The 15,722-nt window shown below is 43.1% G+C and overlaps 1 protein-coding gene across 1 annotated transcript in view; it reads right to left on the bottom strand.

Annotated features, from left to right (window-relative positions):
• LOC135509260 (serine/threonine-protein kinase WNK1-like) overlaps window positions 1-14,411 on the bottom strand; it is a 74,116-nt gene extending 59,705 nt beyond the window's left edge. The window contains 2 exon segments of the mRNA XM_064929764.1: window positions 10,232-11,473; window positions 14,170-14,411. Coding sequence (XP_064785836.1) covers window positions 10,232-11,011 — 780 coding nt within the window. The 5' untranslated portion in view covers window positions 11,012-11,473; window positions 14,170-14,411.
• Window positions 14,412-15,722: the final 1,311 nt, after the last annotated feature.

Raw genomic sequence — 15,722 nt, 5'->3', positions numbered from 1 at the left:
CAAACGTTCATTAAAATTCACATGCAGGGTACTCAATTCAAGCTACACTCGTTGTGAATCTAGCCAACGAGTCAGATTTGTAAAATGCTTTTCGGCGAAAGCATGAGAAGTTATTATCTGATAGCAGGCAACACCCCCCGAAATACCAGAAGGGGACGTAAACAAAGGAATTAGCGTAGCCAGCGCTACACAAAACGCAGAAATAAAATATAAAAAATTCATTACCTTTGACGAGATTCTTTGTTGGCACACCTATATGTCCCATAAACATCACAATTGGGTCTTTTTTTCCCCCGATTAAAATCGGTCCTTGTGTACCCAAAATGTCCATTTATGAAGACCGTCAGATCCAGGAAAAACACATTTTTTAAACGCGACGTTATTTTTTAAAATTAAAAAAGTTGCCTATAAACTTTGACAAAACACTTCAAACTACTTCTGTAATCCAACTTTAGGTATTACTAAACGTTAATAAACAATGAAATTGATCACGGAGCGATCTGTATTCAATAGGCACAAGTTTGGGAAACGTAGCCAACTTTTCCAGTTCCATTGTTTACAGCTGTGGACCTGACAACCGGATGTGGCTATTACTCAGATGACCAAGGATTTAGTTGAATCGAAATCACAACACTGGCGACATCGTGTGGAAGCTATAGGAACTGTATTCTCAGCCTTAAGTATTTTTCCTTCCAATAGACAATACATAGACTGGCGGATTGATTTTTTCTCCGTCGATTTAGTGACCAGGTTTTCTGGCGATTTTGACCACGGAACTCGTTCTGTTATAGTCACAGACACCATTGAACCAGTTCTAGAAACTTCAGAGTGTTTTCTATGCACACATACTAATCATATGCATATACTATATTCCTGGCATGAGTAGCAGGACGTTGAAATGTTGCACGATTTTTAACAGAATGTTGAAAAAAGTAGCCCGATCTCTAAGAGGCATTCTAGTACAGTTAAATAGTTGACACACACACACATAGACGCAGCGGTCTAAGGCACTGCATCTCAGTGCAAGAGGCGTCACTACTGTCCCTGGTTCAAATCCAGCCTGTATCACATCTGGAGTGATTGGAAGTCCCATAGGGCAGCACACAACTGGCCCAGCGTCATCTGGGTTTGGCCGGGGTAGACCATCAAGATAAAAAAAAAGAATATGTTGTTAAATGACTAGCCTAGTTAAATAAAAGGTTACACACACACACAGAAACCCCCCAAAAATTGCTGGCATTTATGCATGTCCCCATTACCAGTAAAATAATCAAAACCTATTTCTTTCACTTACTTGCTGTTTCGTTGTTCAGTTGTTTCATTCTCAACCACGATTTCTATGGAACACCGTTTGGGTCGTTGCATATCAAAAAAGATACACGTAAACTAAGCTTGTTGACCAATCAGGACTCCACATCACAAAATAATTTAACACATTCATTAATTTTTTACGTAGTTATTAGATCGTATCACTCGTATTTCATATGTCACAACGATTCATTGATACGTACAGTTGAAGATGGAGTTTGCATACACTTAGGTTGGAGTCATTAAAACTCGTTTTCAACCACACCACACATTTCTTATTCATTTAAACTATTGTTTTGGCAAGTCGGATAGGACATCTACTTTGTGCATGACAAGTTATTTTTCCAACAGTTGTTTACAGACAGATTATTTCACTGTATCACAATTCCAGTGGGTCAGAAGTTTACATACACTAAGTTGACTGTGCCTAAAAACAGATTGGAAAATTCCAGAAAATGATGTTGTGGCTTTAGAAGCTTCTGATAGGCTAATTGACATCATTTGAGTCAATTGGAGGTGACATCATTGAAAAATCAAAAGAAATCAGCCAAGACCTCAGAAAACAAATTGTAGACATCCCCAAGTCTGGCTTATCCTTGGGAGAAATTTCCAAACGCCTGAAGGTACCACGTTCATCTGTACAAACAATAGCACGCAAGTATAAACACAATGGGACCACGCAGCCATCATATCGATCAGGAAGGAGACGTGTTCGGTCTCCTAGAGATGAACGTAGTTTGGTGCGAAAAGTGCAAATCAATCCCTGAACAACAGCAAAGGACCTTGTGAAGATGCTGGAGGAAACAGGTACAAATGTATCCATACCCACAGTAAAACAAGCCCGATACTGACAAAACCTGAAAGGCCGCTCAGCAAGGAAGAAGCCACTGCTCCAAAACCGCCATAAAAAAGCCAGACTATGGTCTGCAACTGCACATGGGGACAAAGATCGTACTTTTTGGAGAAATGTCCTCTGGTCTGATGAAACAAAAATAGAACTGTTAGGCCATAATGACCATCGTTATGTTTGGAGGAAAAAGGGGGAGGCTTGCAAGCTGAAGAAAACCATCCCAACCGTGAAGCACGGGGTGGCAGCATCATGTTTTGGGGGTGCTTTGCTGCAGGAGAGACTGGTGCACTTCACAAATAGATGGCGTCATGAGGCAGGAAAATGATGTGGATATATTGAAACAACATTTCAAGACATCAGTCAGGAAGTTAATGGGTCTTCCAAATGGACAATGACCCCAAGCATACTTCCAAAGTTGTGGCAAAATGGCGTAAGGACAACAAAGGCAAGGTATTGGAGTGGCCACCACAAAGCCCTGACTTCAATCCTATAGAAAATGAGTAGGCAGAACTTATAAAGCGTGTGCGAGCAAGGAGGCCTACAAACCTGACTCAGTTACACCAGCTCTGTCAGGAGGAATGGGCCAAAATTCACCCAACTTATTGTGGGAAGCTTGTGGAAGGCAACACGAAACATTTGACCCAAGTTAAACAATTCATATACAATGCTAGCAAATTCTAATTAGTGTATGTAAACGTCTGACCCACTGGGAATGTGATGAAAGAAATAAAAGCTGAAATAAATCACAACTATTATTCTGACATTACACATTCTTAAAATAAAGTGGTGATCCTAACTGACCAAAGACAGGGAATTATAACGAGGATTAAATGTCAGGAATTGTGAAAAACTGAGTTTAAATGTATTTGGCTAAGGTGCATGTGAACTTCCGACTTCAACTGTATGCTATGATGCTGGTAAAGTTGTCTCGCGCACCTATAGTGCTGGTCATAAAAAAAACCTAACGAGTTCATGGATGCAAACAATGCTCTTCCACAAAAACATAGCAAAACAATCTGTTTCAGTAGCTATATAGTTAGCTAGCTAGCTACAGTGGGGCAAAAAAGTATTTAGTCAGCCACCAATTGTGCAAGTTCTCCCACTTAAAAAGGTGAGAGGCCTGTAATTTTCATCATCAGTACACTTCAACTATGACAGACAAAATGAGAAGGAAAAAAAAAATCCATAAAATCACATTGTAGGATTTTTTTATGAATTTATTTGCAAATTATGGTGGAAAATAAGTATTTGGTCAATAACTTTCAACTCTCAATAACTCTCAATACTTTGTTATATACCCTTTGTTGGCAATGACAGAGGTCCAAAGTTTTCTGTAAGTCTTCACAAGGTTTTCACACACTGTTGCTGGTATTTTGGCCCATTCCTCCATGCAGATCTCCTCTAGAGCAGTGATGTTTTGGGGCTGTTGCTGGGCAACACAGGCTTTCAACTCCCTCCAAAGATTTTCTATGGGGTTGAGATCTGGAGACTGGGTCGGCCACTCCAGGACCTTGAAATACTTCTTACGAAGCCACTCCTTCGTTGCCCGGGCGGTGTGTTTGGGATCATTGTCATGCTGAAAGACCCAGCCACGCTTCATCTTCAATGCCCTTGTTGATGGAAGGAGGTTTTCACTCAAAATCTCATGATACATGGCCCCATTCATTCTTTCCTTTACACGGATCAGTTGTCCCGGTCCCTTTGCAGAAAAACAGCCCCAAAGCATGATGTTTCCACCCCCATGCTTCACAGTATGTATGGTGTTCTTTGGATGCAACTAAGCATTCTTTGTCCTCCAAACACGAGTTGAGTTTTTGCCAAAAAGTTATATTTTGGTTTCATCTGACCATATGACATTCTCCCAATCTTTTTCTGGATCATCCAAATGCTCTCTAGCAAACTTCAGACAGGCCTGGACGTGTACTGGCTTAAGCAGGGGCCATAATTCTGTCCATGTCATTGACAGTGATGCAAATGAATACAAATAGTAGAATTATGCCATAATTGAATAGATCATGCTAAACGAGGTTGGAATGTTATATAAAATCAAAAGACAATTTGTTCATTTGACAAATCTGTTGAAATTACACTGGATGTTATATACTTTATAATTGCATTGGGGGCATAGTTATTTCACTGTACAGCCTTACCCCATGTCATTGATCCACAATCCATAGGTATCAGTCTACTCAGTGACACCCAGAGAACATTAGCGTCTTAGCTCTTATTGCGGGACCATGAAACAACTGTAAATGTAACCATATTTATTGCCAACTTGTATGTATTGAACACTATTCTGGAGGAAAAACATTACTGCGTGGATGTTTTGGAGTCTGATAACTCTGTGGATGATGTTGGGGAAAAATAGCTTGGGTACATCGTGCACCACTCCCTAGCATTCTTCTCGCCAATGTCCAGTCTCTTGACAACAAGGTTGATGAAATCCGAGCAAGGGTAGCATTCCAGAGGGACATCAGAGACTGTAACGTTCTTTGCTTCACGGAAACATGGCTCACTGGAGAGACGCTATCGGAGTCGGTGCAGCCAGCGGGTTTCTCCACACATCGCGCCGACAGAAACAAACAGCTTTCTGGTAAGAAGAGGGGCGGGGGGTATGCCTTATGGCTAACGAGACGTGGTGTGATCACAGAAACATACAGGAACTCAAATCCTTCTGTTCACCTGATTTAGAATTCCTCACAATCAAATGTCGACCGCATTATCTACCAAGGGAATTCTCTTCGATTATAATCACAGCCATATATATTCCCCCCCAAGAAGACACATCGATGGCTCTGAACAAACTTTATTTGACTCTTTGCAAACTGGAATCCATACATCCTGAGGCTGCATTCATTGTAGCTGGGGATTTTAACAAGGCTAATCTGAAAACAAGACTCCCTAAATTGTATCAGCATATCGATTGCGCAACCAGGGCTGGCAAAACCTTGGATCATTGTTATTCTAACTTCCGCGACGCATATAAGGCCCTGCCCCGCCCTCCTTTCGGAAAAGCTGACCACGACTCCATTTTGTTGATCCCTGCCTAGAGACAGACACTAAAACAAGAAGCTCCCACGCTGAGGTCTGTCCAACGCTGGTCCGACCAAGCTGATTCCACACTCCAAGACTGCTTCCATCACATGGACTGGGACATGTTTCGTATTGCGTCAGGCAACAACATTGACGAATACGCTGATTCGGTGTGCGAGTTCATTAGAACGTGCGTTGAAGATGTCGTTCCCATAGCAACAATTAAAACATTCCCAAACCAGAAACCGTGGATTGATGGCAGCATTCGCGTGAAACTGAAAGCGAACCACTGCTTTTAATCAGGGCAAGGTGACTGGAAACATGACCGAATACAAACAGTGCAGCTATTCCCTCCGCAAGGCAATCAAACAAGCTAAGCGTCAGTATAGAGACAAAGTAGAATCTCAATTCAACGGCTCAGACAAGAGGTATGTGGCAGGGTCTACAGTCAATCACAGATTACAAAAAGAAAACCAGCCCAGTCGCGGACCAGGATGTCTTGCTCCCAGGCAGACTAAATAACTGTTTTGCCCGCTTTGAGGACAATACAGTGCCACTGACACGGCCTGCAACGAAAACATGCGGACTCTCCTTCACTGCAGCCGAGGTGAGTAAAACATTTAAACGTGTAAACCCTCGCAAGGCTGCAGGCCCAGACGGCATCCCCAGCCGCACCCTCAAAGCATGCGCAGACCAGCTGGCTGGTGTGTTTACGGACATATTCAATCAATCCCTATCTCAGTCTGCTGTTCCCACATGCTTCAAGAGGGCCAACATTGTTCCTGTTCCCAAGAAAGCTAAGGTAACTGAGCTAAACGACTACCGCCCCGTAGCACTCACTTCCGTCATCATGAAGTGCTTTGAGAGACTAGTCAAGGACCATAACACCTCTACTCTACCTGACACCCTAGACCCACTCCAATTTGCTTAACACCCAAATAGGTCCACAGACGATGCAATCTCAACCACACTGCCCTAACCCATCTGGACAAGAGGAATACCTATGTGAGAATGCTGTTCACAAGGGTGCGTTCTGAGCCCTCTCCTGTACTCCCTGTTCACCCACGATTGCGTGGCCACGCACGCCTCCAACTCAATCATCAAGTTTGCGGACGACACAACAGTGGTAGGCTTGATTACCAACAACGACGAGACGGCCTACAGGGAGGAGGTGAGGGCCCTCGGAGTGTGGTGTCAGGAAAATAACCTCACACTCAACGTCAACAAAACTAAGGAGATGATTGTGGACTTCAGGAAACAGCAGAGGGAACACCCCCCTATCCACATCGATAGAACAGTAGTGGAGAAGGTCGTAAGTTTTAAGTTCCTCGGCATACACATCACAGACAAACTGAATTGGTCCACCCACACAGACAGCATCGTGAAGGCACAGCATCGTGAAGGCACAGCAGTGCCTCTTCAACCTCAGGAGGCTGAAGAAATTCGGCTTGTCACCAAAAGCACTCATAAACTTCTACAGATGCACAATCGAGAGCATCCTGGCGGGCTGTATCACCGCCTGGTACGGCAACTGCTCTGCCCACAACCGTAAGGCTACCCAGAGGGTAGTGAGGTCTGCACAACGCATCACCGGGGGCAAACTACCTGCCCTCCAGGACACCTACATTTTTGATGGGAAATGAGAATATATCACTAGCCACTTTAAACAATGCTACCTAATATAATGTTTACATACCCTACATTATTCATCTCATATGTATACGTATATACTGTACTCTATATCATCTACTGCATCTTTATGTAATACATGTATCACTAGCCACTTTAACTATGCCACTTTGTTTACATACTCATCTCATATGTATATACTGTACTCGATACCATCTACTGTATCTTGCCTATGCTGCTCTGTACCATCACTCATTCATATATCTTTATGTACATATTCTTTATCCCCTTACACTTGTGTGTATAAGACAGTAGTTTTGGAATTGTTAGTTAGATTACTTGTTGGTTATTACTGCATTGTCGGAACTAGAAGCACAAGCATTTCGCTACACTCGCATTAACATCTGCTAACCATGTGTATGTGACAAATAAAATTTGATTTGATTTGACTGATACCCCATTTCATTGATCCCCAACCCTTAAGTAAAGCTGTACAGTGCAATATGAATGTCAATACTGCTGCCAATGACTGGTACGAATTGAGGGGAAAAAATGAAGTAAAAAAAAAAAAAAAAACGCTGAAGTTGGAGACTTATATCGCCATCACTAACTTTAAACATCAGATACCTGAGCAGCTTACCGTTCGCTGCAGCTGTACAAAGCCCATCTGTAAATAGCCCATCCAATCTACCAACCTCAACCCCACATTGTTTTTATTTACTTTTTGCACACCAGTATTTCTACTTACTCATCATCATCTGCACATCGATCACTCCAGTGTTAATTTGTTAAATTGTCATTACTTCGCTACTATGGCCTATTTATTGCCTTACCTCCTTACACCATTTGTACACACTGTATATAGACTTTTCTATTGCGTTATTGACTCTACGTTTGTTTATTCCATGTGTAACTCTGTGTTGTTGTTTGTGTCGCACTGCATCGCTTTATCTTGGCCAGGTTGCAGTTGAAAATAAGAACTTGTTCTCAACTAGTCTACCTGTTAAAATAAAAGGTGGGGAAAAAACACAATAGGCTGACAGGGGAGGTGATTTCACAGTCACAGTCCCGCAATAAGAGCTACAACGCTAATATTTGCATGAACTCTAATATGGTATGATTCCACCAGTTGTAACCTTCTGCGTCACTTTCAAAGAGGTACTTTTATTTTGAAGGCAAACCTCAAATTCCACTACTGTGCCTAATCCTTCTTGTGGCTAGCTTCACAACAAATAACCCGGACAGGTCGAGCCTCACAAGCCAGATGAAGCTAGCTGGCTGCTTATAACGTTAGCTTTGGGCAACAGGGTTATGTAGCTGGCTTGATATTTATTTTCATTAATCGAAGTTCAATTTCAATAGGCAAACAACAAGTGGCTATCTAGCTAATATTTACAAGGATTCCTAAATCATTGTTAAGAATAATGAAAATGACTGCAGTTTCTACTGGTCATTGTTTTCAGGTTGGTTTTATTGATGCTAGCTACCCCAGCTAGCTACCCCAGACGTTGCGGTCGAACAAATGGCTGGTGTTTGCAGACTTTTTTGTACAGCTTTGACAGTGCTACTGATGGTAGTGGTGGCAGTTGGCTTGCACGTGCAAATTCAGAACACACAACATTCTATAATAGAACTGTTATTTGACGTATCAAATTAAAAGCTTATTTAACGTGTCATTGTCAAATAGTATTATTTAACATATATCTTTGACACGCAAAAGACGCAAACGTCGTTCCATAGTATGTCGTGAAGCTAATAGCAGTGACACTTGACACAATTACTGTGTAACTCCGGTAGAGCAACATCTGAACAATTGCACACTTTGTAGTGTGTACAGGTGCTCAACCAGTCGCAAAAGCCAGCATCATCCACGAGAGAGAACGGTTGATTGTCAAGGGCAGTGAATTCCATTATCTTGCCGTTAATGGATTTCGCCTTTGAGATGTCCAGCAAAAAAAATTGGACTCTTTCAGATGGCTGCTCGATCCACACAGGAGACCTTGTGGGCTTGGTTAGGAATGCTGTGTTGCACGCGTAGCTCAATACGTCACGTAGCTATGTTATATAGGTATGCACGTCAGCTTTGACATCGGTTTTGCACATCGGCGTTAAACTAGACATCGGGCCGATACAGATGTTGGCATTTTTAGCTAATATTATACCGATGTTGGCATTTTTAGCTAATATCGGCCAAATCCAATATGTTCATCAATATATTGTGCATCCCTACTTTGAGCCAATGGCTTCAAATGGATTTGCAACACCACAACTGAAGGGATAACTATGACTGATTGACAGACCCTTAGGTGTTTAACCGGTGACAGTTACAATGTCCAAATGCCGCGAATGTGACTCAAAGACAGCATAAAGGTCCGTAATCACTGCAGAAGAAAAGGCAGACTTTTGGCTCTAGCCTGACTTGGCAATATGAGCAGCCTGGTCTCATAGACTAGACATGACATAGTAAATGAAAATCGGGAAAGTCAAATGTTTGGTATGGCTACATAAGGCAGATGGTTACTTAAGGAAAAACATAAGTAGGGTGGTTGGTCGGCATGGATGGGTGGGCATATAAGGCGAACGTTTAGCAACCCAAAGGTCACGTATTCAAATCTCATCAAGGACAACCTTCAAACTTAATTTAATCTTTATTTAACTAGGCAAGTCAATTAAGAACAAAGTCTTATTTTACAATGACGTCCGTTTTTGACCGGGGAAGGCCGACACTGGGCCAATTGTGATTGTCCCAATCACGGACAGATGTGATACAGCCTGGATTTGAACCAGGGACTGTTGTGATGCCTCTTGCACTAAGATGCAGTGCCTTATACCGCTGCGCAACCTGGGAGCAACTAGTTACTACCGTTTAGCTACCTTGCAACTACTTAGGATGTTAGCCAACCCTTCCCCTAACCATTTTAGTTAACCCTACCCCTAGACTTAACTCCAAGCTAACATTAACCAGCTAGCTAACATCAGCGGTAGCCACCTAACCAATAGTCACAAATTGGAATTCATAACATACTGTACTTTTTTCAAATTCGGAACATATTGCACAAATTGCAAATTGTAACATATCACATGAAATGGAGGAACATCCACAAATTAATACATACCATACCAAACTCAACATACATTATCATACGAATGATTTACGTACAAAATAATACAAAATGCTCTGAGACCAGGTTGAGATGAGACTAGCATATTCTTCTCACAGATTTTGTAGGTTATGAGTGACTCAACAGGTTTTGTATGGGTCTGATTATGGATCAACCGGTAACCTGTAAAGAGCCAATTTTGTAATCACTGGGCTTATCAGTGGTGTGCTTTCATATCAGTTTTCATGGAGGGAAATGAGGATGCAAGTTTAAGCTACATAGATAGTATTGAGATGTAGCCCAGTCTTACCTGCAGCTCGCACCATGCCACCTCCACTGTGGTCTCTGTGTCCAGGCCCTTGTAGACCGTCTTGAAGGAACCACGTCCAATCTCAATGTCAAACTTGAGGAAACGCCCATCCGGCGACGTTCCCACCGCTTTCGTCTCGGCTTCCTCAATGTCATCTTGCACCTTCTTCTCCGCCTCTCTCAGTTCAGCCTCTACCCGGGCTTTCTCCTTCTCTTCCTTATCTGCTTCCCTCCCCTCTCCTTCTTCACTCTCTCCACTCTCCTTCACCTCACTCTCAGGTTCAGGTTCTGTTGTTTGGCTCAGAGGTTGGGCAGCTAGACTGTTTGCTTGCTGAGCCACCACTGCTTCCCCATCACAGATATCCTGTAGTACAGAAGCCTTCTGCTCTACAGACACCACATCCACCTTCAATCCACCTTCACACTCAGCCAACTCCTCCCTCACAGTCACACGGGGTGCAGGTCTTGGGGTGGGCAGTGCACCAGAGTGCCGGGGCGCGACATCTCGCACGCGGGGTACCAGAGGTGCAAGGACAGGGATTTTACTCGGTAAGGGGAGGTCAAGGGCTGTGGCGTTGGAGTCGCTGATGACGCTGCGACGGAAGAATGTTCGATGTTCTGCAGCGCAACGGTCGCGCTCCATGGTGTGGTGGCGCCGCCTCACCTCCGCTGCCATCCGTTCACCAACAAGCGAGTCTGAGCCGGACCCGTTGTTTCCGTTACCACTCTTGGGAAGGGGAGTCAGGAACTTAACCATCTTGTTGTTGGGCTTTTCCGACATCCCACCACCCCCAACGATAGTGAGCGGATATGATTCAACAGAGAAAAGAAAACTCAAACTTCCTCCATAAAGGCTTTGGAAAGAAATGGAAATCTATGTGGTCAGACTGACCAATTAAAACAGGAGCTTGTTTTGCAAACCTCCCTCTCCTATTCCTACCTGTGTGACTGCTGCTTAAATACAGTTAGTAGGTATACAAGGCTCAGAGTCTGGGTGGAGGATGGGGGGTGTTCTTTTGTAAATAGAAAAGAAGAGAACACTATCACAGAACAGGGAGCGCTGCCAACACACGAGACCCTTTAGATCCACACCATCCATCCTGCAAGACACAGGGTACAGCTGCAATCCAGCATAAGGAGCCACCAGAAGGTAGGGGGAAAGAGCAAGACTCAGCTCCAGGCACCAAGCCTCTCTGTGCAGGCAACGGACAGGCCACACACTCCCAGCAGAGATCCAATGTCACTGCAGGGGGAAGGAAACAGGGACAGACGGGATCAGTATAGCAATGAAATTTAGGGGGAAAGAGGCAAACTGGTTTAACTGTGAGTGTGTGGGGGGGTCCGCAAATCTGGAATTCCTGACTTAAAAGATAAAATTACATAACTGACTGCAAAGAGAGGTTGGAGAAGAGTGTCTGATTAAAATCGTTTTTAAGAAGCAGTACAAACTACAGAGTGAATTTTCAGTATTTATATATAAACAAGATGTGTCCCTGTTATGGTGGTCAGGTGCAGACAGTTATCTCATGCTTTACAATACACAGCAAAACAAGTGTACTACTAAAAAACTAAATATCATGACACAGAGAACATACACATAATACTACAATAGCTTCACTAGCTTGTGGTGCAGTCAAGCTATTAAAAATATTGCCAATTTATTCCAGCTGGCTGATAAATTCTGTGTGCTACGGCAAAGTGCCTACAACCGACCATAACTTGTCGATACATCCTCAATTCCCGATTTGGAAGACAGACGGTCTTCTGAACGTCCATGTCTAGAGTTGCAGGGGGTTCTTTTGAATTTAGAAAATGCTCTGTTATTAAACTTTTCTATTTTTCGCACCATTAAGTAATCCAACAATGTGTATGCTGCCTTCTTGTCTATTTTAAATCTCTCACTGATTGGAACAAGTGGGTGGCCATCCCAAAGTGACACTCACCTGTCTCAATAAATGAAAGAAGATTTCAAATAGAAAAGACAGAACTTCATTTATTTGATTTAATAACAGGGCATCTTCTAAATTCAATTATAAACTGGGTGGCTCGATCCCTGACAGCCGTGGTACAACAGGTATGACAAAACATGTATTTTTACTGCTCTAATTACGTTGATAACCAGTTTATAATAGCAATAATGCACATTGGGGTTTGTGGTATATGGCCAACATACCACGGCTCAGGACTGTAACCAGGACGCGTTGCGTTGTGCCTAAGAACATCCCTTAGCCTTGGTATATTGGCCATATACCACAGAGCCTCGTGCTTTATTGCTTAAACAAACCCTCTGCAACTAGACTTTGGCTGTCTTCCCAACGCCAAGTTAAGGTTGGTTGAAAAGTTGCTGTGTTCGGCCAAACAGTACCTACCCTGTAACTGCTGACGGAGAAACACATTAGCCCATTACAATCTGCTAGCTAGGTGTAGTCTGAATCAGTATCTGGGCAAAGAGGAGATGATTAATATGATGAGTCTCCTCTCTAGCCCAGTTAGCTACCATTAATTTTCTTATTAGACAGCTGCGCTGTGTTGAGTCAAAATACGTTCCTTTGTCAGCAAGTATGGAGTTTCGATGAGCAACTATCGTCATTTACTGTTTTCACGCCCGGTGTGTACTTCCAGAATGGTCTTAAAACATAAGCAGATAAAAAAAATTGTATTGTCAAGAAAGAATATGTATATTTTTTTACCAAGTGTGCACTTGCTTCCACCTCTTCAGTACTTCCAATAAAATCACTAATAATCTGAATAATTAGTGTCTAATTACCGCAGCAGTACAGTATCCCGAAAGATCATTGATTTTATCACCTACAACAGTATGAATGCCCTATCAACCGGTTGCTTCACGAAATGCAATAATATTTCATGTAAACAGATTAAGTAGATTACTGTAAAACGTCACCTATATTAATGAATATGTGGATTTGGCGCAGACAAATTTTTATTCAGACATTTTTCGGAAGTATCTACCGTGCGTGACAGCAGTAAATTACAATAGTTAATGTTACACAAAAACTCTACGCGTGGGGAGTAACTAACGTATTTTGACAATATAACGCTTGCAGAGCGGTTGAAAGGAAAACGAATGGTAGCTAACTGGGCGAGAGATGAGACCGGTCATATTCATCGTCACTGCTTGGATTAATTTCGAAGTTTTTGCAGAAAAAAAATCACGTGTTACATTTGAGCACAGCCATAGCCGACACTTGACTGGCGACTGACTGTAGATAACAAGGCTTTTAGCTTAGCACAACGGCCTTAGCTACGAGAAACAATATTATAGAACACGAAGCTGACGTTAACTAGCCATTGCTGGTATATACCGTTAGCTAGTTATGTCAATCAATCAATGTAAACTAGTTGACATTGAAAACAGTAAACAACATTTCACACTAACGTAGTTAATATATTTAAAGCTGAAGAATATATATTTTGCCTGGACAAACGTTAGCGTTAACTTGCTCACAGGCATCATCGTTCCATGTTGGATTGCGCATTTAGCTAGCGATCTAGCTAACGTTACTGATAGCTACACTCTTATGCCTGATGATGGCGGCAAGCCAGCAGTTTGGTAGCGATCTAGCTAACGTTAGTGATAGCTACACTCTCCTGCTTGATGGCGGCTAGTTAGCAGCTAGCTAACTACCCCAGCGTAACTAGTAAAAGAGCAATTGAATAACGTCGTTTGTCAAAATACATAATCGAGAAATCGAAACAATAACACAAATCAATACAAAGACGAACATTACATTTTCCCCTTGACCGTTTTAAATCTGTCTCATAAACGTTAGCTTTGGCTAGCTGGAGCGAGGGTTCTTTGTTAACGTTATCTCAGCATAGAACATCGCATGAAAGTTCCGCGTTGCCATAACTGCGATTCACTCCCCGCCATAGTAGGCTACAACTCATATAAATACGTTGATTTGTAGTGTCATTTACCGTCGTGTGGTCAAGTTTCCATCCATAAGTAGTCTTCAAGCTGTGAGAACTAACACGTTTACCAAAGCAAAGGAGCCGGTTGGAATTACTGAGATATAATAATTACTGTAGGAACGTTCCCAGACTGGCAGCGTTCATTCTACAGATGAGGCGGGTCTTTCTCTCGTGCTAGCGGGGGACTAGAACCGCCTCCTTCCCACTAACGACGGCAGTTTGCAAGCTTCAAACCAGGCACTCCCCCAAATTCATTCGGCAACTAGCGGCAAGATAGCTACTGCTACGTTGTGGGTGGTCAATAGACCCCACCGCAAGCGTAACTGAATATGGCGACCTCACAAGAACACTCACCTCAGTGTTGTCACAAATATAACATCTTTGGTGTTGTCCTTAGAAATAGAATCGTATTCTATGATGGATCCTATCTGTATGGCGCTGTGCAAAAGTGCTGCAGCTTCGGAGACAATAACATGTAAACCGATTATGAAAATGTAAACAAGAGCACTCAAAAATGAAATGTAGGCCGAGTTTTAGAAAGCATAATTTCCCATTAACTATAGCATCATGACTCGTTCGAGATCATGTAGAAGAAGAGTAATGACAAAACATACCATGCATGTTTGTTGCAATTGAACAGGTATCGTAAATCGACTCAAATCAAATTTATTTATATAGCCCTTCATACATCAGCTGATATCTCAAAGTGCTGTACAGAAACCCAGCCTAAAACCCCAAACAGCATGCAATGCAGGTGTAGAAGCACGGTGGTTAGGAAAAACTCCCTAGAAAGGCCAAAACCTAGGAAGAAACCTAGAGAGGAACCAGGCTATGTGGGGTGGCCAGTCCTCTTCTGGCTGTGCCAGGTAGAGATTATAACAACATGGCCAAGATGTTCAAATGTTCATAAATGACCAGCATGGTCGAATAATAATAAGGCAGAACAGTTGAAACTGGAGCAACAGCACGGTCAGGTGGACTGGGGACTGCAAGGAGTCATCATGTCAGGTAGTCCTGGGGCATGGTCCTAGGGCTCAGGTCCACCGAGAGAGAGAAAGAGAGAGAGAAGGAGAGAATTAGAGAACGCACACTTAGATTCACACAGGACACCGAATTGGACAGGAGAAGTACTCCAGATATAACAAACTGACCCCAGCCCCCCGACACATAAACTACTGCAGTATAAATACTGGAGGCTGAGACAGGAGGGGTCAGGAGACACTGTGGCCCCATCCGAGGACACCCCCGGACAGCGCCAAACAGGAAGGATATAACCCCACCCACTTTGCCAAAGCACAGCCCCCACACCACTAGAGGGATATCTTCAACCACCAACTTACCATCCTGAGACAAAGCTGAGTATAGCCCACAAAGATCTCCGCCATGGCACAACCCAAGGGGGGGCGCCAACCCAGACAGGATGACCACATCAGTGAATCAACCCACTCAGGTGACGTACCCCTTCCAGGGACGTCATGAGAGAGCCCCAGTAAGCCAGTGACTCAGCCCCTGTAATAGGGTTAGAGGCAGATAATCCCAGTGGAAAGAGGGGAACCGGC

Source organism: Oncorhynchus masou, chromosome 22 (assembly GCF_036934945.1).
Source record: "Oncorhynchus masou masou isolate Uvic2021 chromosome 22, UVic_Omas_1.1, whole genome shotgun sequence".
NCBI classification, from domain to species: Eukaryota; Metazoa; Chordata; class Actinopteri; order Salmoniformes; family Salmonidae; genus Oncorhynchus; species Oncorhynchus masou.
Note: the sequence above shows the minus strand (reverse complement) of the source record. Positions and strands in the feature narration are given on the sequence as shown.